Source organism: Hypomesus transpacificus, chromosome 22 (assembly GCF_021917145.1).
Source record: "Hypomesus transpacificus isolate Combined female chromosome 22, fHypTra1, whole genome shotgun sequence".
NCBI lineage: Eukaryota > Metazoa > Chordata > Actinopteri > Osmeriformes > Osmeridae > Hypomesus > Hypomesus transpacificus.
In genome coordinates this window covers 5741886-5766129 of record NC_061081.1, presented here as the reverse complement: position 1 = coordinate 5766129, position 24244 = coordinate 5741886, and the positions used below count along the sequence as shown (strand labels likewise).

Below are 24244 nucleotides of genomic sequence, written 5' to 3'. Positions count from 1 at the left end.
AGCACAAGTATACAAGTACCACAACATAGCCTGTCACATAGTTAAAAACTAGTGAAAAATGGCAATCCACCCGTCCATACATATACACAAACATGACAAAGGGGTAGATTGGACGGGAAGACAAGGTTGAGGGAGAAATTTCAGCATAACATGAGAGGAGAAAAAAAGGCTACCCCCAGACTGTGCTCCTAGAGGAGTACAGTGTGAGAACAGGAAAAAAAACACCTCAGCACATACATTTTACAACATTACAGAAACTCATGACTTGCAACGGGGAGGTAAGCCAGCGCAACAAGCAGCCATCTGGTCGTGCAGCCATAATCGGCGCTGGTCACAGACCCGCCTGTCACACTGGGGGAACAAAGCAGGCGAAGGTGTTGGATGGGGCTGGTGGGGGGGTGCGTGCATATCTGTTAAATGTGAAAGTTAGTGTATGAGTAGGCCTGGGTTGTCGCCATCGCCTAGGCCACAATCAGACAGTTCTCAGTTCGCAGATTGTATTGCCATGGAGACAGCCTTGATCAGGTCCCAGACAGAGACCGCGATCCTCAGGTGTCTGTTGGAAGGGGGAAGGGAATGCAAGGGTGTCTCCCTGCAGCGCTCTTCAGGGGAGTTGTTGTTCCAGCAACGGCCTTGGCCAAGGCCAGTGCTGGTTACGGGGCCGAAAGCAGGTAAGATTTAGGTTGTTTGGTCGAGTAGCCGCATTCCAATTTGCACGTCTACTCGTTTTCCACCGGTCTCCGTCGGTCCAATCATGTCGGCCAGCCTTAGGGGGCTTTTGACAGCTGTAGTTGTTTCCTTAATTTTTCGATATGCCAGGGCAGCGCCTAATCCAATCAGCAAAAGCCTGTAATCGTGGTTCCGAATAGGTAGATGTCTTCAATGTCCTCCACGGAATGCGCCGCTAGGCACACGACGCGTCCATCGAGTAGCCAGCTGCGAACGTCCCGTCAGGACAGTCAGGTTCCCCCGAACCCAAATAGTGTCAATTGCAATAAGAGACCTGCTGATCAAATCCATGATTTTTTTGTTCGGAGAGCAGTGCGGCGAGAATCTCTCAGTATAGGACACAAGACGATAGAAGCCAAGCAGGGAAGGTAGGGGGGGAGAGGGAGAGAAAATGCGACCTTCGTCGAGAGCTAAGGAAGCACGGTCCCGCAACTTAGCCAATTACGTAGCGACAACGTATGTTTGGTCATTGAATTACATTGCGGCAATGTAAGGGAAACGTAACTGTGTTAGCTGGGAGGCTTACAGTTGTACAGACATTTTGTAGCATTTCTTCTGGTTTGTGCGAAACCGTTAAGAACAATAGGCTACAAAACCAGTCTGGACACCACCAAGGTGAATCGGCTTAGTCATGACTCTTGATCGACAGTGCTGGGGGGATCGTAATGTTTTTATTAATTATATTTAATAAAATAATGTATTGGTGTTAATTTCAGAATAAAAATTACAGTTGGTGCAGAACTGTTTTATTTGTATGGGAGGGGGGGGGGGTGCGCACAGCTAAAACCTTCCCTGCAAACATGGTACGACCACGATTCAATACGGGTTTTAGCATAGATCTACCTTTACAGGACGGTAGGGGAGAGCGGGGGCGAAAGTAACACGGGACGAAAGTAACAAAGCGATCTCAGAGCCCTGACTTCATTTGCTTTCCAAGTTATGAAAGTACCTTCAGCATGCAACTGCCAAATTTCACGTGATTTCGTCATCGTTTGCCGCTGTTAGGTGCGGAAAGCACTTTGAGTGCGCAAAGTAAATTACTGAGGCGGTCCTTTTTTGCTAATTAGAAGTTGTGTTTCCCGTTTCATGTGTCACAGTCACAGATCAATCTACAGGTTATTTAGTGCTCTAACACATTCTGAAGGTTGCCTTGTCAGAGTTTTTCAGTATAAAAGTTAATCTGGTTTAAATGTCAGGAGTTCCTGTTGGGACGAAAGTAACACTTGTTACTTTTGTCCCGCCGCTAATGCACTCTGTTTGTGGAAAGCATTTATTAAAAAATGTTTATGTCATATTATATCAACAGAATATGCCAAGAGTGAGGGTCAGAAAGACAGACAGAGGTCTGATTCAGTAAAAAATTATAATAAATATTAGATGCATGTGAAATGTAAAATTCATAGTTCTTTTGCAAAACTAATGGTAAAATATGTTTGCAGTGACATTAACAAGTTCATAGTCAGGTATATGTAATAAAAACCACAGTAACACAAAATCTAGCTTGTATCTTGTGTTTCTTTTGACCCACCCCTGTGTTACTTTCGTCCCAACTGATGGGGTCGAAAGTAACAATGTGAAACTTGTGTTCAAAATGAATGAACTTATACTGAAGTTGTTCGACATTTGTACAAAATACCATCTGGTATTGATAGACCACACTTATAAGTTATAGACCCAAGCTAAAATACATCTATGTCTAAAACATTCTCTTTTAAAATTACGTTTTTCTGAAGAATTGTACTTTCGCCCCCGCTCTCCCCTTATATATTTGAAGCACGTGAACACCGTAAAACATTTGTTTATCATGGAGAACGTTAAGCTGAACCACGCAGGCAGCTTTGTAAATTCTGATTCTCATTGGGACCTTAACATGCTACCAAGTTTTTAAACAACCTATATTCACTCCATTAAACGCAACCCTTTTTCAACCTATAGTCACTTACTTAAAACGCATGTTAAAAAAATTGCACTTTTGTTCATGTTACTTGTAGGCTACAAACCATGGCCAACAGGCTGCAGATTTGCGGCGATATTTTTAGCCTATATTCCAGGTCGCGGATGCTTCAATCGGATAACTTATGAGTAAACTGATCCGCCTCTCATTATTTCTATCAATTACGGCGTGACTCCTACCTGTTGATGTATCCGTCGCCGTCCCCGTCGCAAGTCTGGAACAACCGCCTCATCTTCTCATCTTCGCCCGTGCTAGATGTGTCACTACTCCCGCTGCTCACACTCACCTCCACCGCGGCCGCCGCCATGATCTCCCCCGAAAAATGCGTAGTCTACTGTAACTATTCCTACCCCTTCAAAGTCTAAGCTTTCGGCCAGGTAGAAGTTTAACTATTCTAACGTTGTAGGCTACTAATGCAAGTTTTAATGCGCATGGGCTTTCGGTCATTCACTTTTTCGAGAGGTGGGTTTCTGCGCGTGTCAAAGAAAGTCAGCCCAAGATCTGAAATTGGCTAGCAGTCAGAGAAAAGAGGGCGTGAAGAACATGCTGATGATGGGGTGAGGACGAAGTGGGTTGCTCTTTTGGCCAATTTTGGCAGCGAGCCAAGCTGAGCATTTGGAAAAAGCGTTTGTCAATTGCAAAGGGTCTGTCAAAGCCTTTGGAAGATTATTCCTGACATTATTCAAATGATTGAAATTCTCGAATGTCACAAATTGTCACTTTACAATTAAATTTCCTTATTTGTACTCACCAACCCTGACACAAAGGATTAGAATTTTCAAATGAAAATTGCATTGTTCGAAGTGTCAAACAACCCAAGTGGGCGTGGCAGTTGGACAGTTGGAATTGCCCAGAGCCATTGAAAAAGAGAGTTGCGACATTCCCATAGACTTTCATTTTAATTGAAGAATGTGGAAGTAATGCGTGTCATGGGCCGACCAATAGTTCCAAACGTGGTATAGTTTAAAGCGGAACTGAATGGCGTTTAGACACAGTAATATTACAATAGTATATACATTTAGTGACATAAAAAAACAAACATACAACTATATGCCATATTATGTAAATAATCGATATCTCTAGTGTGGAAATTATGTACTTAAAAAGAACCGGGCGCCGCCATGTTTAGTTCAAGTTCAAGTCTTTTATTTGTCACCACAAGGTTAGACTGGGCACTGAAATTCTTAAGACAAGACAACGCAAGCACCTGGCATAACATATAAGTACCCTTTAAATGACGTATACAACTGATGTCACAAGAATGGTTGCGCTCAATTTCAACCCACCAAACTGCATACAAAATTGAAGAAGATCAACCCATCATACCTAACCCTGATCATTCCATGGCGTATGCTTTCGAACCAATACGTAATTATGTTCCCGCAGTTGTTCCATATGATGCAGAATATGTGGTTTTCAAGTTCAAGTCTTTTATTGTCAGGTACAAAGAACAACACAAGGTCAGACTGGGCACTGAAATTCTTAAGACAAGACAACGCAAGCACCTGGCATAACATAACAAATAATACACAGAACATAATTTACATCTATGCTGAGCTTAAATAAGTGAAACTTCCTAAATATACAGATAGCAATAAATAATCGACTATACTAACCCTAATACTAAAACTTCCTAAATTACAGATAACAATAAATAGTGCACTATACTAATCCTAAATGCACATAAAACCTATTTCAACCCTATAACCTATTCTAACCTAAGTGGAGTACAGTACAATAGTGCTAAATTGCAGATCAGTGACTATGTCTAACGCCTACCAGAAGACAACGGGGTAAAGAGACTGAAGGATGGGTGGGAACAGTCTCTTAGAATCCTGCCGGCTTTCCTTAGGCAACGTGTGTGGTAGGTGTCCTGTAGGGCTGGGAGCTTCCTGCCGATGATGAACTCAGCAGAACGGACCACACTTCGTAGGGCCTTGCGGTCCCTGTTTGTGCAGCTCCCATACCACACTGTAATGCAACCAGTCAAAATGCTCTCGATAGTGCATCTGTAAAAGTTAGTGAGGGTGACTGAGTCCATGCCAAACTTCTTCAGTCTCCTCAGGAAGAAGAGGCGCTTACAGGCCGCTTTGACCACCTTGTCCGTGTGAACAGACCAGGGGCCTCATGTATAAAGGATTGCGCAGCTTTCATACCAGAAGATGGCGTACGGCCAAAACTCGAAAAGTACCTAGGCACAGAAATATTCACATGCATAAAACCGGTCGTATGCCAGGTCCGGCGCACCTTTCCTTTATAAATCACAATCAACTTAAGATTGACAGCACGTGAACGAGCCACTGACCCCGCCTTGCCTCCTCCCATAAATTAATATGCAGTCGGCCTATAAATATGCCCCTGAGGTCATTTCTCCGTCTGAATCAAAATGACTAAACAAGTAAAAAAGAGGAATTTCACCGACTGTGAGATCGAGGTTCTTATAACAGAGGTGGAGGCGAGAAAATTTGTTCTTTTTGGCGGCCTGTCATCGGGTATCAATAATTTAAAAAAGTCGGCAGAGTGGCAAACTGTCACTAGGGCCGTAAATGCTGTGGGTTCAGAGATTTGGACCATAGCAGACATTTTTTTTAAATGATCCGATGTCAAACTGGAAATTAAGAGAAGAGTGGTGGCGCATTGTAACAGCGTGGCAGCTACAGGTGGGGGGGCGGGAGCATCTGCGCTCACGCCACAGGAGGAAAGGGTGGCTGCAATCATTGGCGAGACACTCATAGCTGGAGTTCTGCCAGCAAGTGAGGGGGACTCAAACATTCATCCTGGTAAGTATGAAATACACCACGACTCACACATTTAAAGGCCAGTTGCAAAAAACATTTCCGTCCAAATTACGCACAAGAAGTAGTCTGAACCAACTGATGTAGGCTAATTTAGTTTATTCCAGATAATGTCGAAACTGAGTTTGGCACGAGCGAGACCCAGGAGGAGGGGGGGGGGGGGGATACGGGGATCCATGTGTGGCCAGCACCTCCACCTCAGGGGATGGAGCGCACACTGGATCGGCTGTGCCACGGGCCTCCACTTCCGAGGGACGCCAGACTGGTCGTGTTCTCACGGATGCTGTGCTGCAGTCTCAAAACGAAATTGTGAACACCATGAGGGAAATCGTGGCAGAATTAAAACGAGTCAACGATGGTCTGACTAACACGTGACGCAATAAAAAAACGAAAAAAGTAAATGCTTCTTGTCTTACCTTTCACATGCTTCGTATGACCTCTAGCCGAAGCTGTAAGGCTGCTGCAATGGGCCTAATGTTGGGGGGTCCAGGGTCGGGTTCATCCATATCTGCCTTGGCCTGTGGCGGAGACGCACCACGTTTGTTTGCCACATTGTGCAGCACACTGCATGCCAACACAATGCGACAAAACTTTTGTGGGCTGTAAAGCAGCATGCCACCGGTCTTGTCCAGGCAGCGCCAACGGCCTTTTAGCTGCCCTATGGTCCGCTCCACCACTGACCGAGCCCGAGTATGTACATCATTGTACCGCCGCTCTTGCTCATTCTGGGGGTTTGTGAGTGGGGTGAGGAGCCAGGTTTGCAAAGCGTAACCACGGTCACCTATACGGGTAGTATACATTAACCAATATAAGCTAATTTCCTCATTTTACCGTAGCTTAATGATCATAAATTAAATGTATGCTATTACCTATAAGCCAGCCATCCTGCACAGCCCCTGCTTCAAGGCTGTTCAAGGCCAGGCCATCGTGCCACAACATTTGTCAAACACATTTGTGCATCACATATCACTTGCACATTAATGGAGGGGAAGTGTTTTCTGTTCACATACGCAAATTCGTGATCAGATGGTGCCCTTATAGCAATGTGAGTGCAGTCGATGGCTCCGATTACATTTGGAAATCGGCTCATCGCTACAAATTGCAGTTTAATGTTGGCCTGCTCACCGACAGTGAAAGGAAATGTTATATACCTGGGTGACATACGGATGAGACCGTTCCATACAGCTGGCATGGCGCGGCTCAGGGATGGCTGTGAAATTCCTGACCGGTCAGCCAGCTCTCGCTGGAAAGCCCCCGTTGCGAGGAAGCCCAGTGTGGTCAGCAAGGGGACAGGTAATGCGTGGTTCCTTGCTGTCTCACGTTCTAAAGCCGGCCCAAGCTCAGCACAGAGTTCCAACAGGATAGCTCTTGGCAACCTGAATCGACTCATAAGCCAGTCATCATCGTGGGCCAGCAAATCTGTTTGGTCCCTAAATACACGCTCTCTGCGGATTCTCCCATTTGCAATGTCTTCTAGCAGTGCCAGGGCAGCCATTTCACATCAAGTGGGCTATCATCATCTTTTACACCTCCTTTTAAAGGCCACACCTTATTTCCAACACCTTGTTCACTTATTTACTCATAATCCACGCGGGATCAATTGAGCATTAAACGTTAGTGATTTTGCCCACCTGCACTGCGTTTTATCCTTGGGAGGTGGATCCGTGCGTCATGGATCGTTCGTTTGACACCCTCAAGTTTAACAAACGTTATTAAGTGGTGGCGGATTAAACAGTTGATAACATTTCCCGTTTGGGTTTTGTAATTTTGATGTGAATCATCCACATCAAAGATCAAACTTGTATTACCATGTAGCCTAATTATGTTTTTGAAAAACTAACGTTATATAGGCCCTAAGTATGACAGAAACTGTAGTAGAAACTTTATTTTGTAATGTTTGGTGAGTTTCGGCACTTTTCAGTTAGAATTCACCATGTTACAGAGCCGGACAAGACTTTGCGTACGGTCCGCACATTCTCACGTCTGCTCAAAAGTTTCCGTGACGGCCTGCACATTCTCACGTCAAGTAAATCTTTATACATCACAAATTGTGCGTGAAAACCTTTTTGTGCGTACGCAACGTTTATACATGAGGCCCCTGGTGAGGTCGTTGCTGATGTTCACCCCGAGGAACTTGAAGCAGCTGACCTTCACTTCAGATCCATTTATGAGTAGGGGTTATGCTCCTCCTCCTGCCGCCTCCTATAATCCACAATCATCTCCTTGGTCTTGCTGATGTTAAGAGATAAGTTATTGTCCTGACACCATGATGTCAGGGTGTCAACCTCCTCTCTGTAGGCTGACTCGTCACTGTCAGAGATGAGGCCCACGATGGTTGTGTTGCCAGCAAACTTAACAAGGAGGTTGGAGCTGTGCGTTGCCGCACAGTCATGAGTGAACAAGGAGAACAGGAGAGGGCTGAGCACACAGCCGTGGGGGGTGCCTGTGTTGGTGAACAGTACGGATGAGGTGCGCTCACCGATTCTCACCACCTGGGGCCTCCCCGTCAGGAAGTGGAAGATCCACTTGTAGAGGGAGGTGCTTAGTCCCAGGTCCACAAGCTTGGAGACCAGTCTGGAGGGGATGATGGTGTTGAATGCTGAGCTGTAGTCAATGAACAGAATCCTCACATATGTATTGCCCTTGTCCAGGTGGGAGAGAGCGGTGTGCATAGTCAGAGCGATGGCATCGTCTGTAGACCTGTTGGACCGGTATGCAAACTGCATAGGGTCCAGGGTGGGGGGCAGAGAGGAGCAGATTAATGATTTGACTAGCCGCTCGAAGCACTTCATGATGACAGAGGTCAGTGCTATCGGGCGATAGTCGTTCAAACATGTGACCTAGGTGTTCTTGGGCACAGGGATAATGGTGGTCCTCTTAAAGTAGGTGGGGAGTACAGACAGGTTAAGGGAGAGGTTGAAGATATCACTGAAGACCCCTGCCAGCTGGTCAGCGCAGCCCGAGGGCCCTACCTGATATGCCGTCTGGGCCAAGTGCCTTGCGAGGGTTGATCTTCTTAAAGCACAGCCTCACCTCGGCTTCAGTTAGTGTGGGCACACCACTGGCTTGGCCTTCAGGTAGCTCCACTGCAGGGGGGTCACTGTCCCTCTCAAAGCGAGCGAAGAAGGAATTCAGCTTGTCCGGCAGTAGGACAGAGGACTGGGTCTTTCATAAACTGTTTCCACAGTTTACCAATCTGTCACAAATCACTATGCCAGCGTCTGATACAGCGCCAGCGACGGAAGACGAGCATCTATTACAGTTATCGTTTTAAGGTTTAGCATGTGGTTGAGACTTCCTGAACAAAATGTTATGAAAGTTGAGTTGCTGGGCCGCATAGCCATAGAAAAAGATGCATATTGGCAATTTGGTTCCATAACAGATTCAAATAAGAGAAATGCCTCTGTTTTTGTTTAGCACTTAGCAGTACCTTAGTAGCTAACAGCGCAGTTGTCAAACTGGGGTGTTGTTGATTCAACTTCATTTTTTTCATTTTCATTAATGGAACCAGGAGGAAAGTGGGAGTAAAATTGAAATAGTTAGACCGCCTATCAAAGGTTTTAACTCCATGGAGTCTGGAGCTATTTTGTCCGTTTTTGAGTACCTTTGATTTGGCCTTGATATACTACATAAAGAAATGTTTATCATACCAATGTTTGGTATCTTTTTTTTCAGCACAATCTCACCTACATGACCAGTTAAAATAAGATTTTCACTTTGGCATACTTTTCAACATACTGGACCCAAACAGACACAAAAACACAAGCTCCGTGTGGAAAAATTATGGTTTTTTGACTATAATACACACACATATGCTCAATCAAGCATTTCAAAAGTTTGAAATTGAAGCACAAGTTGTATATGTGAACATAAAAAGGTAAAGTTGATTTATAATTAAGCTATTTACAAAGAGAGCAGGTCTATCCATATGCACTGTTATTCATCCATATTTGTCCCATAATAAAAAAATATTCACAATATTCAAAAAAAAATATATATATATTTTTTTTTTTCTCCACTAGATGTCACCCTTGGCTCATTTATAACCTTCTCTTTGACCACCGCAGAACCTCCGTCTATGCCAAAATGGCTCTTTTTTCTCTTTATGTCAATAAAACGTAAAAAAAAAAAAAGATGTATAAGAATCAAAAATCAATATGTTCTGAGGCATTTGTACTACAGTGAAGTAGAATAGAATAATATAATAAGAATATAGCTGCAAGCAGCAATGTGGTGGTCAGATGACCCAGAAGAAACTTTCGACATCTAGTGACTGCGGTTTACCTGGCTTTCTTTGCAGTGGCTTATAGTCTCGCTAAACAGAGAATCAGAGACATGACAAGCTTGTCAGCTTTGGCTGGATTTGAACCTCTGACGTTGCCAGGACACCAATTTATCCTAGTGAGCTATTCTCAGTGCTGGAAATCAGATTTCAGTGACTGCGTAAAAATATAAAGAATTTTTCCTGTGGCAAGCGGTTGTCAGATTTGTCCCAAGTTTAAACAGCTGTAATTCAGTCCTATTTTGATATGTCAATGTGATTGTGGTCTGAAGATAATCTGTGTTAAAGTTGGTGAATATTTGATACATTTTGAGTAGGACAAAAACGTTTTATTAATTAATGAAAATGGCGGCATCAATTTGGCTGGTATCACAAGTTAACATGTGTCAGACATGGGATCGCCCCCCTAGAGGTTAGAGGACACATATCTGTAAAGCACAATAAATCTGACTCTTCTTGAGTATAGATCCCCTGAGATTGAAACATTATCATTACCATTATGATTATACTGTTAGACAGCTACTGTGGCATACCTGGCTTCACTAAACAGATAAACAAGTATCATGACATGCGTGATGACTTTGGCTGGATTCGAACCTATGACCTTACACTTCAGAGGAACCCGTCTTATCCCAGTGAGCTATTCTCAGTGCAAGGAATTACTGTGTTCAGTTACTATGTAAAAAAAAGTAAGCCGTTTTTCCTGTGGGAAGCGTTGTCAGATTCGAACCAAGTATAAAAAGTTGTAATTCAGTCATATTTTGACAAATCGAGGTGATTGTAGTCTGAAAATGATTTGATTACATGTCCATGAAAATAGGAGCAACGGCAAACGAGGAGTTCAAAAAAGTATGTTTTTATGAAAATTCCAAATGGCCGACGCCCAAAATGGTGGACACGGGACAATGTGATATATTTCGACTTGGTATGCCACGTAGAATCAGAAGAGACCAATCTTGTGATTTATGACAAATCTGTTCAGAAGTTATGATGCAAGAAATCCGATGCACTGGCTAGATGTAGATTCACTATATCTACAAAGCACAATAAATCGGATTCTTCATGAGTATAAATCCCCTGAGAATGAAACATTATCGTGGCCATTATGATTATACTGCTCGACAGCTACTGTCACATACCTGGCTTCACTAAACAGATAAACCAGTATCATGACATGCCTGAGACTTTGCCTGGATTCGAACCTACGACCTTGCACTTCAACGGAGCCAGTCTATCCCAGTGAGCCATTATCAGCACTGGGAATTGCTGTGTACAGTTACTGAATACAAAAAGGAAGCCGTTTCTCCTGTGGCACGCATGGTCAGATTTGGCCCGAGTTTAAACAGCTGTAATTCAGTCATATTTTTACATGGCAAGGTGATTGTGGTCTGAAGATAATCTGTGCCAAATCTGGTGAATATTGGATACATTGTGTAGGAGTAAGGAAAAAAGTTTTATTCATTCATTCAAAATGGCGGCCTCATCAATTCGTCTGGTATCATGCGTTAACATGCATCAGACGCGGGATCTCCTAAGATATCACGAGACATAGGAATTGCTTAAATACGCCAAACAAATCAACAGTTATTGGTCAAAACACAATCCTACCTATTGTAATGCCCCCTAGAGGTCAAATGACACTACCTGTCTCAAACCTCTTAATAAGAGGGCCTTGAGTCCATACACCAAGTTTGGAGTCAATGCATCAAAGCTTGGCTAAGATATTACCTCACTTCCTTTTTCCGGATCAGTTGCTCAATTTGATTGGCTGTAACTAACAAACGGTTGCAGAAATCAAAACGCCATGTGATGTCTTTTGTGAGGCTTGGTCTGAAAATGTTTGCCTATTGCAGCGCCACCTAGAGGTGAAATGGCATGACCTATTTTGGACTTCTTTAGAACAGGGTCCCTCGTCCCTATACCAAATTTGTTGTCAATGCAGTAAAGAGGTGCTGAGATATGACCTCACTTCTTTTATGGTGGCTTGGTTGACGATTTTGATTGGCTGATGACTTTGATTGGCTGTTCCAGTCGAGTGTAGAAAGTCTAAAAAACATGTGATTTCTTTTGTGTGGCTTGGTCTGAAGATGATCTGTGCCAAATTTGGTGAAGATTGGACAAACCTTATAGGAGAGGTAGCGAAAAAACGTTATATTCAAAATGGCGGCCACATCAATTAAGCCACATAAATTTGATGTGGCTGTAACTAACAACGGCAACGGTTGCGAAAATTAAAGCTCCAGGGGATGATTTCTGTGAGGCTTGGTCTGAAGATCATATGTGGCAATTATGAAGAAGATTCGACAAGAATTGTAGGAGGAGTAGCGAAAAAACGCTTTTCCTTTACATTCAAAATGGCGGAGAATCTATAGAGCTGGGTATGATGTCATAGAGTGCGTTGAACTCGTCTTGATCCAGGGAATCCAACGATACCTCATTTTGGACAATGGGGCATATGGTTCAAAAGTAACATGTGTAAACACACCTTCAACTTTGACCCATTGGTGGCGCTAGATGGCTGGAATGGGAGACATGAAACTTGGTGAAATTGATGAGGGGACTGGTCCCAAATAGTGTGCCAAAATTCACAACTTCTGACCATTTGGTTCTAGGGGCTGCCATAGACTCCCATGGCAGAAGAAGATGTATAATAATAATAATAAGATTAGAACAGGGTCCTGAGTCCCTGTACCAAGTTTGATGTCAACGCAGCAAACATGAGATATTACCTCACTTTTATGGCAGCTTCGTTCACAAGTTTTTTTGGCTGTACCTGATAAATGGTTTTGAAAATCTAAAATGACTTTGATAATTTGTGTGAGGATTGCTTTGACTATATCCAGCAAGAATACATGTAGTTAGCGACTGCGTTGTACCTGGCTTCCTTTGCAGTGGCTTACTGTCTCGATAAACAGAAAACCAGTGAGATGGCAGGCTCGTTGGCTTTGGTTGGATTTAGTTTTTCAACTGCTTATATCAACTGTCAGATTTGGCCCAAGTTTAAACAACTGTGATTCAGTACTATTTTGACATGTCAAGGTGATTGTGGTGTGAAGATGATCTGTGCCAAATTTTGTGAATATTGGATACATTTTGTTGGAGGAATAGGGAAAAAACCTTTTATAAAAACATAAAATGGCGGCCGCATCAATCAGCTGGTATCACAATGTGTCAGACACGGGATCGCCCTCTAGCGGTTAGATGACACAACCTTCTGTGGACATCTTTGGAACAGGGTCCCGAGCACCTGTACCAAGTTTGATGTCAATTCAGCAAAAATTTCCTGAGATATGATCTCAGTTCCTGTTTTGGCGGTTTCATCGCCGACTTTGATCAGCTTTACCGGAAAAACAGTTTTGAAAATCAAAAACCATCTGAAAACGTTTGTGAGGCTTGATCTGAAGATACTTTTTTGCTTATTGCAGTGCCATCTAGAGGTGAAATGGCATGACCTATTGGACCTCTTTAGAACAGGGTCCCTAGTCTTTTTACCAAATTTGGTGTCAATGGAGTAAGGAGGTGCTGAGATATGACTTCACTTCTTTTATGGTGGCTTGGTTGACGACTTTGATTGACTGTTCCAGTCAAAAGGTTTAGAAAATCAAAAAAACGTGATGTCTTTTGTGAGGCTTGGTCTGAAGATGATCTGTGCCAAATTTGGTGAAGATTGGACAACTATATAGGAGAGGTAGCGAAAAAACGTTACATTCATTCAAAATGGCGGCCACATCAATTCGTCTGGTATCACGCGTTAACATGCATCAGACGCGGGATCTCCTAAGATATCACGAGACATAGGAATTGCTTAAATACGCCAAACAAATCAACAGTTATTGGTCAAAACACAATCCTACCTATTGTAATGCCCCCTAGAGGTCAAATGACACTACCTGTCTCAAACCTCTTAATAAGAGGGCCTTGAGTCCATACACCAAGTTTGGAGTCAATGCATCAAAGCTTGGCTAAGATATTACCTCACTTCCTTTTTCCGGATCAGTTGCTCAATTTGATTGGCTGTAACTAACAAACGGTTGCAGAAATCAAAACGCCATGTGATGTCTTTTATGAGGCTTGGTCTGAAAATGTTTGCCTATTGCAGCGCCACCTAGAGGTGAAATGGCATGACCTATTTTGGACTTCTTTAGAACAGGGTCCCTCGTCCCTATACCAAATTTGTTGTCAATGCAGTAAAGAGGTGCTGAGATATGACCTCACTTCTTTTATGGTGGCTTGGTTGACGATTTTGATTGGCTGATGACTTTGATTGGCTGTTCCAGTCGAGTGTAGAAAGTCTAAAAAACATGTGATTTCTTTTGTGTGGCTTGGTCTGAAGATGATCTGCGCCAAATTTGGTGAAGATTGGACAAACCTTATAGGAGAGGTAGCGAAAAAACGTTATATTCAAAATGGCGGCCACATCAATTCAGCCACATCAATTTGATGTGGCTGTATATAACAAACGGTTGCGAAAATCAAAGCTCCAGGGGATAATTTTTGTGAGGCTTGGTCTGAAGATCATCTGTGGCAATTTTGAAGAAGATTCGACAAGAATTGTAGGAGGAGTAGCGAAAAAACGCTTTTCCTTTACATTCAAAATGGCGGAGAATCTATAGAACTGGGTATGATGTCATAGAGTGCGTTGAACTCGTCTTGATCCAGGGAATCCAACGATACCTCATTTTGGACAATGGGGCATATGGTTCAAAAGTAACATGTGTAAACACACCTTCAACTTTGACCCATTGGTGGCGCTAGATGGTTGGAATGGGAGACATGAAACTTGGTGAAATTGATGAGGGGACTGGTCCCAAATAGTGTGCCAAAATTCACAACTTCTGACCAATTGGTTCTAGGGGCTACCATAGACTCCCATGGCAGAAGAAGATGTGTAATAATAATAATAAATATAGCTGCAAGCAGCAATGGAGGGGCCAAGCAGTCCAGAGCAGGACATGGCCTCCATAGCATTTGCGCAACAATTAAGTCACAACAACCTGTTGCACTCATGCAACACACCACGTTTGGTTGAAATATCTGTTTGCGTTCCAAAGAACTGAGTGTTCAAAGTGTTTTTTTTCCTGGTATAACACCACAGGCCTCCTCTGCTCCTCGTTGGAACGATGGAACCCAAGTCTGGTGACAATCGCACAAATGGTTGCTGAGTTACGCTCTCACGTGTCTTTTGCGGCTTCGCCGCCGCCTTTGATCGTCTCTACCGAACAAACGGTTTTGAAAATGGAAAATCCGTCTGACACCTTTGTGAAGCTTGGTCTGAAGATTATCTGTGCTAAATTTTGTAAACATTGGACAACATTTGGGACGTTTAAAAGGTTTTTACACTTTTCCATGAAATCCAAAATGGCGGCCGCGTCAATTCGGTTGTTATGAAATATTATCGATGGTCAAGCTTGATATCTCACAAGACATCAACAGACAAAGAAATTACTTTATTAAGTTAAACACTTCAACAGTTATTAGCCAAAACACGTTAATGCTTCCCGCCACGCCCCCTTTTAGTCACATGACACCATTTTTGGAGGACATCCTTAGAATAAGGTTCCGAGTAGGCGTACCAACTTTGGTGTCACTGCTTCAAAGAACTGCTGAGATATGGCTTCACTTCCTGTTTGGCGGCTTTTCTGCAGAATTTTATTGGCTGTACCGGACAAACGGTTTTGAAAATCAAATATCCTTCGATAACTTTTGTGAGGCTTGGTCTGAAGATCATATCTGGTAATTGTGAAGAACATTTGACAAAATTTGTAGGAGGAGTAGGCTTTTAAAGGTTTTTGATAAAACCGGAAATAGCGGAAAATCTATATAACCGGAAATTGACGCCATGGTGTGCATTGCACTCGGCTTGATCCAGGGAGTCCAATGGTACCTCACTTTTGAAAATGGGACATACGGTTCAAAAGTTGCGTGTGTAAACACAACTCCAGCTTTGACCCGTTGGTGGCGCTAGAGTGCCAAAGTATGGGACATGAAACTTTGTGACTTGGACCAGGGGACTGTCCCTAATGAGTGTACCAAATTTCACAACTTTCGACCAAGCGCTTCTAGGGGCTGCCATAGACACCCAGTCTTAAGAATAATAATAATAATAATACTACCAATTACAATAGGTGCCTCGCAGCTTCGCTGCTTGGCCCCTAATAATAAGAATACGTAGAAACACTTAAGGTGGCTTCGCCGCTTCGCGGCTTGGCCACCAATAAACGAAAGCAATGAATGTTTTTCTTACCTCTCGTTGTAAACAAAAAATCTTGGTCGTCCATCTTTTTTTTTTTTTTGCTCTGAGGTAGAAATAACAAGTCGCCGGCATGTTGGACAGCGTGTCCGACTCATTTCCCCCCAAATAAGTCCAAATGTTTAGCTAAACTACTCAAAATACTTCGAAAACTAGTCATAATAAACCAAATTAGTTTTTTCTTAGACGTCTCTTTGTCCTCTCGTTTTCTCGTGCATCCTATAGCTATGAGTCAGTAGAATCACCCGTTTTTCTCCGTTTCATTTTTGGACAAAAAACTAGAAAAATATTACAATAAATGCAACGCGCGCATAAAAGAGCGCATTTTTTGGACGCACTTTTTCATGGAATTGAATTGATCGTATCTTAAGTTTTACTTGGTGTATTTACACAAACCAAGCACTCAAATGTAGCTTCAGGTCTGCACTTCCGCATGAAATCGACGGCTGCCCTCTGAGTGTCTTTGTTTATATGCTGCGTAGTCCGAAAGCTGACCTGCGCTCTGATCGCGCCGGCGCGATCACCGACTCAGAAGAGTCAATGATAGCGATGTTACGCTGTCCCTTTAAGAGACAGGCCTGCAAGTTACCGTTCTGCCCGGGAGCGCCGCGAGAGGTCAGATGCTGTTAATGCAATGTACAGTGCAAGCAAGGTGGTGCTTATGTAACGGGTGTGAACCTGTGAAACTCACTCCTCAGGTATGTAGTAGGATACCCGCGTCAACGAATAGATAGCTTTTCTTTGGCGTAGCTGGTAGTGGTCGCTCTTGGCAAGTCAGAGGTCATGCGTTCGAGCCCAGCGAGTGGCGAACGACGCCTTGTAGTGACGGAGCGTGGCCACGTCCATTACATACCGTCAAATTGGTGCCGTGACCCGGATTCACAAGGTTATTAATATCAGCTAGTTACCGTAGACACCACCCGAATGTAGGCTACTCATCACATATTTGGAGTTGTCTCAAGGCAATAGCCTTATTAACCACCTATCTTTTGGGGTTAGGCTACTGGAGTTCACCCAAAACAGCTGGTTACCTGTTAGGGTTACCTTGCCATGATTATAAGAAGTATAATCATGACTGTGCCCACGTTTCTATATCATGCAGCGACGATTTAAGTATTACTTTGCAATATGTGGTGTCATTAGCCTAAGAGTCTGTGATATCGTGGTTAATATGGCTATTGCCTTGAGACAACTCCAAATACGTGATGAGTAGCCTACATTCGGGTGGTGTCTACGGTAACTAGTTGATTCAGAAGAACCAAAACATGTTGCCTGAAGGCCAACGTACTTAAAAAATTTGGGACCACTTCATGCATGTGCTTCAGTGGCTCGCGGTATAATGCAATGGTATATAATAGTGTAGGTGTTTTTGCTCGTGGGATCGAATCCAACTCGAATCTTTTATTTTCTTAGCTTCCATTTATTAGTTGCACATATTTTTGCTGTGTAGCCCAAACAGCTCCTACTCTGGCGACCGGAAGGAAATGGACTCCAAGCGCAGCTACACAGCAGGCAAAGGCAGACCTAAGGCACCGTGACATCATTGGCCTTGTACAACAGGGGAGAGGAGGCTTTGGCCTCGGAAAGAGCGGACCATCTTGGCACAAGGCAGCTCCATCTCAGCGCAGAGGTCTGGTCGTTGAGGAGGTGCGCCGGCAAGAGCAGGCAACAAGGTGCGCAAAGGCTGTCTCCCAATTGAAACAGGGACAGTGGATGAGGTGGGAGGGAGTTGAGAGAAGGAAGTTCTCTTGGAAGGAACTGTGGAGTATGGAAGCATTTCACACCAGCTTCATCTTACGAGCAACGTATGATGTCTTGCCATCTCCCAGTAACCTTCAACAATGGTACGGAGAAGATCCAACGTGCCCACTCTGCCCATCTTCAGCAAACCTTAAACACATCCTGGTTGACTGCAAGACAGGCCTGACTCAAGGCCGTTACACCTGGCGGCACAACCAAGTACTGAAGTGCCTTGCTGCTATGCTGGAGACCAGAAGAACAACCATCAATGCCCTACCCCCATCATCCCATCCTACATCTGCAAGAGGTTTCGTCTGTGAAGGTGCAAGGCCAACCAAGACCAAGGCCAGTACAACATCAGACCTCGGTCAGCTGGGAGGAGCGCGAGACTGGAGGCTCGTGGTGGATCTGAGTCAAAGGCTCTACTTTCCACCAGAGATCGCCACTACGAACCTCAGACCAGACCTCGATCTCTGGTCCTCCTCAACTAAGAAGGTGTACATCATAGAGCTGACTGTGCCCTGGGAGGACGCTGTAGAGGAGGCCTACGAACGAAAGAGCCTTAAGTATGCTGAGCTGGCAGCTGATGCTGAGCAACGTGGCTGGAAAGCCAAAGTTTGCCCAGTGGAAGTCGGCTGCAGAGGCTTTGTGGGTAAGACAACTACCAGGCTGCTTAGGGATTTGGGAATTCGAGGCCAAGCCCAACGCCAAGCCATCAAAGCCACCTCTGGGTGGGTTTGATGAGGGGCACCTCTGGGACGCCAGGTGTTGCCGATGAGCCCTCTGGAGGTGTTGTGGGCCTCATCGAAACACCGGGGAAGGAGGGTGCCCACCTGATGACTCCAATGAGGCTTTTCAACCCTTTTGTCCCACAGACAGCACCACGACTCTTAACCGAAAACACCTTGAATGTCTGCGTCAACCCACTTCACATCTCAGGAGTGCAAATCAACCAGGGATTGTAAGACCTAGTCCTAAAACAGAACTGATCATCTGGATTCACCCAGTGACTGCTGTGAAAGAGCAGCTGGCAACTAGGGAAAGACCTAGCGACAGCTTGGAAAGACAGCTGACCGGAGGGAAAGACCCCAACGGGCCTGCCATAGGCTAGCTCCCTATGGTAGGAGGAACCTGGCACTGCTAGTGTACAGGTCCCACCCACTTACTGGCTACTAAAAATTCAAAGAAGAAAACACCCCTAGAGTCTGCGAGAGCGGGGGCGGAAGATGACTCATCGGTAGACAACACGGTAATCGACCCAGGAACGAAACAGACAACGATAAAGATGATCGGCACAATACCTGAGACTGCAACATCTACTCCAGGAATCAAGCTTCAGAGGTGCAGCTGTGGCTGGGCCAAAGTAATATCCTATGCAGGCCTTAGAATACATCAAGGTCGAAAAAAGTGCTTGAAGGAAGTCGGACAGGGACCTTGCATCGACCCCTACTTCTTACGTAGCAAGTCGAGTCAGTCAAGTGAAGTTCAGCAGCAGGACCAAAACCAAAGTCTGCAGGACATCAATCCCCCGGGTCCAGAGGAACAGGAGCCAAGCACAGCAGAGCCCCTTGAGCCCCGCCTACCTCAGCTCGCAACAGAAACAAAGATTCCAGGGCGTAAGCCACTTATCAAGTGGCCCAAGTCCTGTGAGAAAAAGGAGTGGGAAGCAATCAACACAGACATCAGCAAGCTCTTTGAACAACTGAAGGGAACTGTAATTAAAAAGCTGGAGAAGATGGGAGAGCTGATTTACAGCTATGGTGCTGAGCGCTTTGGAATCACAGAGAAAAGGAAAAAAACATCAATCATCCCAACAAAGTCCAGGAGACAGCAGGAGATTGAGCGACTGGTCAAGGAGAGAAGACAGCTGAAGAAGCAGTGGAGGAAAGCCCCAGAGGAGGAGAAGGAGGGAATTAACCTGCTGCAGGCAGAAATCAAGAACAGGCTGTCAACTTTGAGGAAAGCTGAGAATCTTAGAAGGAGGCGTAAAAGGAAGGAGCATGCAAGATCGAGCTTCTTCAAAGACCCCTTCAAGTTTGTAAAGAGTCTTTTCACGAAAGAGAAAAGCGGCAAACTCATAACAACAAGGAAAGATCTTGAAGCTCATCTGAAAAGAATCCACACTGACAGCCACTGGTGAGAACAGATCACCCTTCCACCGGACATGCCACCAATACATCCTCCAGAGCACCAGCTAGACGTATGTCCTCCCAAGTGGAGTGAAGTGGAAAGAACTGTTCGTCGAGCAAGAGCTGCATCCTCTCCTGGGCCTAAAGGAGTCCCTTACCGGTTTTATAAAAATGCACCAGATGTGTTGCGCTTTCTCTGGAGGCTAATGAAGGTGGTGTGGCGGAAACAAACGATACCAACAGCTTGGCGAAGGGCCGGAGGCGTCCTAATCCCTAAGGAGGAGGACGCTGCTGACATCAGCCAGTTTCGACACATCAGCCTCCTAAATGTTGAAGGCAAGATCTTCTTCAGCATTGTAGCTCAAAGGCTAGCTGCGTACCTAGACAGAAACAAATACATTGACACAACAGTGCAGAAAGCAGGGATACCAGGCTTTTCTGGTTGCTTGGAGCATACAAACATGATATGGCATCAAATCCAAGCTGCCAAAAAGGAGGGAAGAGATCTCCATGTCGTGTTCTTGGACCTCGCCAACGCCTTTGGTTCAGTTCCTCATAATCTCCTGTGGACTGCATTTGACCTGTTCAGCATCCCTCAGGCTATCACCACTCTTGTCAAATCCTATTTCCAGGACGTCCAGCTATGCCTCACAACTGAGGAGTACACCACAGCATGGCAGCGTTTGGATATAGGGATCATGGCAGGATGCACCATCTCCCCTCTGGCCTTCACCATGGCAATGGAGGTCATCATCCAAGCTTCTCGATGGGTGGTAGGAGGTCAGCAGCTCAAAGCTGGTCTTCGTCTCCCTCCCATCAGAGGGTACATGGATGACATGACCACACTCACAACAACCATGCCATGCACTAGACAACTGCTGAAAAAGCTCCAGGAGAACATTGAGTGGGCCCGGATGAAGATAAAGCCAAGCAAATCCAGGAGCATATCAGTTGTCAAGGGTAAGCTGTCAGAGCAGCGCTTTTACATCGGCGAGGAACCCATACCAACAGTGTCAGAGAACCCAGTGAAGAGCTTAGGGCGCTGGTACGATGCCAACCTCAAGGACAAAGTTCAAGTGGACCAGCTTAGGCACGACACAATCTGCGGCCTTGAGAGAATCGACAAGTCCTTGCTTCCTGGCAGGTTAAAGCTCTGGTGCCTCCAATTCGGTCTTCTACCCCGGCTGATGTGGCCTCTTACCATCTATGAGGTTGAGGATCATGAGGTTGATCAGCTCGTTTGCCAAAAGGTGGCTGGGTCTTCCCAGGTGCTTCAGCAACATAGGGTTGTATGGAAGAGGTATTCTGGAGCTGCCTGTGTCCAGTCTCACAGAGGAATTCAAGTGCTCCAAAGTAAGGCTGGAAATGACACTAACGGAATCCCGTGACCCATGTGTAGCCCAAACAGCTCCTACTCTGGCGACCGGAAGGAAATGGACTCCAAGCGCAGCTACACAGCAGGCAAAGGCAGACCTAAGGCACCGTGACATCATTGGCCTTGTACAACAGGGGAGAGGAGGCTTTGGCCTCGGAGAGAGCGGACCATCTTGGCACAAGGCAGTTCCATCTCAGCGCAGAGGTCTGGTCGTTGAGGAGGTGCACCGGCAAGAGCAGGCAACAAGGTGCGCAAAGGCTGTCTCCCAATCGAAACAGGGACAGTGGATGAGGTGGGAGGGAGTTGAGAGAAGGAAGTTCTCTTGGAAGGAACTGTGGAGTATGGAAGCATTTCACACCAGCTTCATCTTACGAGCAACGTATGATGTCTTGCCATCTCCCAGTAACCTTCAACAATGGTACGGAGAAGATCCAACGTGCCCACTCTGCCCATCTTCAGCAAACCTTAAACACATCCTGGTTGGCTGCAAGACAGGCCTGACTCAAGGCCGTTACACCTGGCGGCACAACCAAGTACTGAAGTGCCTTGCTGCTATGCTGGAGACCAGAAGAACAACCATCAATGCCCTACCACCATCATCCCATCCTACATCTGCAAGAGGTTTCATCTGTGAAGGTGCAAAGCCAACCAAGACCAAGGCCAGTACAACATCAGACCTCGGTCAGCTGGGAGGAGCGCGAGACTGGAGGCTCGTGGTGGATCTGAGTCAAAGGCTCTACTTTCCACCAGAGATCGCCACTACGAACCTCAGACCAGACCTCGTGCTCTGGTCCTCCTCAACTAAGAAGGTGTACATCATAGAGCTGACTGTGCCCTGGGAGGACGCTGTAGAGGAGGCCTACGAACGAAAGAGCCTTAAGTATGCTGAGCTGGCAGCTGATGCTGAGCAACGTGGCTGGAAAGCCAAAGTTTGCCCAGTGGAAGTCGGCTGCAGAGGCTTTGTGGGTAAGACAACTACCAGGCTGCTTAGGGATTTGGGAATTCGAGGCCAAGCCCAACGCCAAGCCATCAAAGCCCTCTCAAGCGCTGCTGAATGGGCAAGCCGGTGGCTGTGGGTGAAGAGGAAAGATGCCACCTGGACCCCAAAATAGCATCTGTGGAGCAGAAGGGTTAAAGCAGAGGGGGGCACATCTGGGACGCCAGGTGTTGCCGATGAGCCCTCTGGAGGTGTTGTGGGCCTATCATCGAAACACCGGGGAAGGAGGGTGCCCACCTGATGACTCCAATGAGGCTTTTCAACCCTTTTGTCCCACAGACAGCACCACGACTCTTAACCGGAAACACCTTGAATGTCTGCGTCAACCCACTTCACATCTCAGGAGTGCAAATCAACCAGGGATTGTAAGACCTAGTCCTAAAACAGAACAGAACTGCTCTAGTGGGATCGAATCCCCCACTTCATGCGAGCCTGCAAATGTTTTATTTTGTATCCATTTATTTTGTCGCAAATGGTAGCCTAATGTAGTGCGCACGTAGCCTATTGGCCTACTTTCATATTTGCCGCAGCATATATGAGATCCGACTTGAAAATCGCCAGTAATATGTTTGCAAATTTATCAAGTGTTTTTTCTAATCGATTTCAATGGTCTCAAAGCAGACTTTTGTCTGTTGTCCCCCCAACATAACGTCATGCAATGCATTGTGGGGGAAAGAAAAATAATTCCAAAAAGTAGCTACTTTTTGTATTATATTGCGTTTTGTGACACCCAACAACATCAAATACAATGGATAACAGTTTAAATGTTATTACCAACAAACAAATGGCGCAAATTCGTTGGAAAAATTAACCTGCCATATGGACTTTAATATTGCTTGTAAGTAGGGCTGTCAACGAATATTCTAAATTCGAATATTGGAATAGTGGTTTTGGAAATATTTTGGAAATATTTTGGATTTTGGTCAGTTGATGGTAAACTTGTTGAGCCTACAACTAAAGTAGTGTGTAAACTATGTAAGCTAGAGTTAGCTTACCATTCAACAACTAGCAACTTGAGGCTACATCTTTATGTTTACCACAGCACAGTTCGCTAACACCACTATTTAGCGTTCATTTTACACCGCTATGCGCAGAGAGCGCGACGGTGCGGGAGAGAGAGAGAAAGAGTGCGTGTGTGCCAAGGGCGTAGGTTTGGTCTTAGCTTTGGTAGGGACACTTGTTTGCTATACTTAGGGTAGGTAATTGGTTCAGGTTTTAGAGCTGTACAATAGTACAGACATAAATAAATACAGACAGAAACAAATTACGTACAAAATGAAAGACTATAGTAAATTAATTGTAAAATTATTTCTATGTATGCAATATATTTATTGATAGATTGATTTCTGTTTGTATTTATTTCAGTATTTATTATTTCTGTGTACATTAATTTCAGTATTTCTTCATCCTTAAGCTAATCAGGGGGCGGGATCAGGGTGGGATCGGGGCAGAACGTTCAGCAAAGTATTATGCCATAGCAATCCAGCCCAGATAGATTAGAGAAGTAAAGTCACTGTAAACCTGTCTAGACGAGTAAAAGGAGCTACTAAAGGCAGTTGATCAGACTATTGACATCTGGTCAGATGATGTTTTGAAGTGTAGCCTATATTTTGAAGTGTACCTTACGTATCGCATAGGCCTACAGCAACCACAAATTCTGATCAATTTAGCAAGCTGTAGCTAGCAGTGTGTCGACGAGTGTGTCAGACGGGTCAAACTAAGGAACTTGTGTAAATGAATTTAGACGTAGCGCTAATCATTTTGATTTTAATCCAGTGTTGTAACATTACATAAGTATCCGGGTAACTTCCCTAGCAGTTCAAACAAATACATTATGAAGATTGCATATCATTGAAATGGTGCAGTCTAGTTTAGAAGCATGGTTACACTAATATATTACTCTGCAGTTAGACCGACACAGGTGAATCTCGTTTTAATTAGAATATCATGGAAAAGTTGTTTTATTTCGATAGTAAATTCAAAAGGTGAAACT

The 24244-nt window shown here is 44.8% G+C and overlaps 2 protein-coding genes across 4 annotated transcripts in view; one reads left to right on the top strand and one right to left on the bottom strand.

The window, feature by feature from the left end:
* mcc (MCC regulator of WNT signaling pathway) overlaps window positions 1-3264 on the bottom strand; it is a 333254-nt gene extending 329990 nt beyond the window's left edge. For 2 of the 3 annotated variants that reach the window (XM_047045107.1, XM_047045108.1), the window contains exon 1: window positions 2863-3260. In XM_047045107.1, the coding sequence (XP_046901063.1) occupies window positions 2863-2990 (128 nt within the window). In that variant the 5' untranslated portion in view covers window positions 2991-3260. Of the gene's footprint in view, window positions 1-2862 lie in introns of all 3 variants that reach the window. The other variant, XM_047045109.1, reaches the window with a different exon arrangement.
* Window positions 3265-19914: 16650 nt separating this feature from the next.
* On the top strand, window positions 19915-22366 carry LOC124484356. The gene is given in 2 exon segments (XM_047045247.1): window positions 19915-21095; window positions 21097-22366. Coding segments are annotated over 2 exon segments (2451 nt in total).
* Window positions 22367-24244: the final 1878 nt, after the last annotated feature.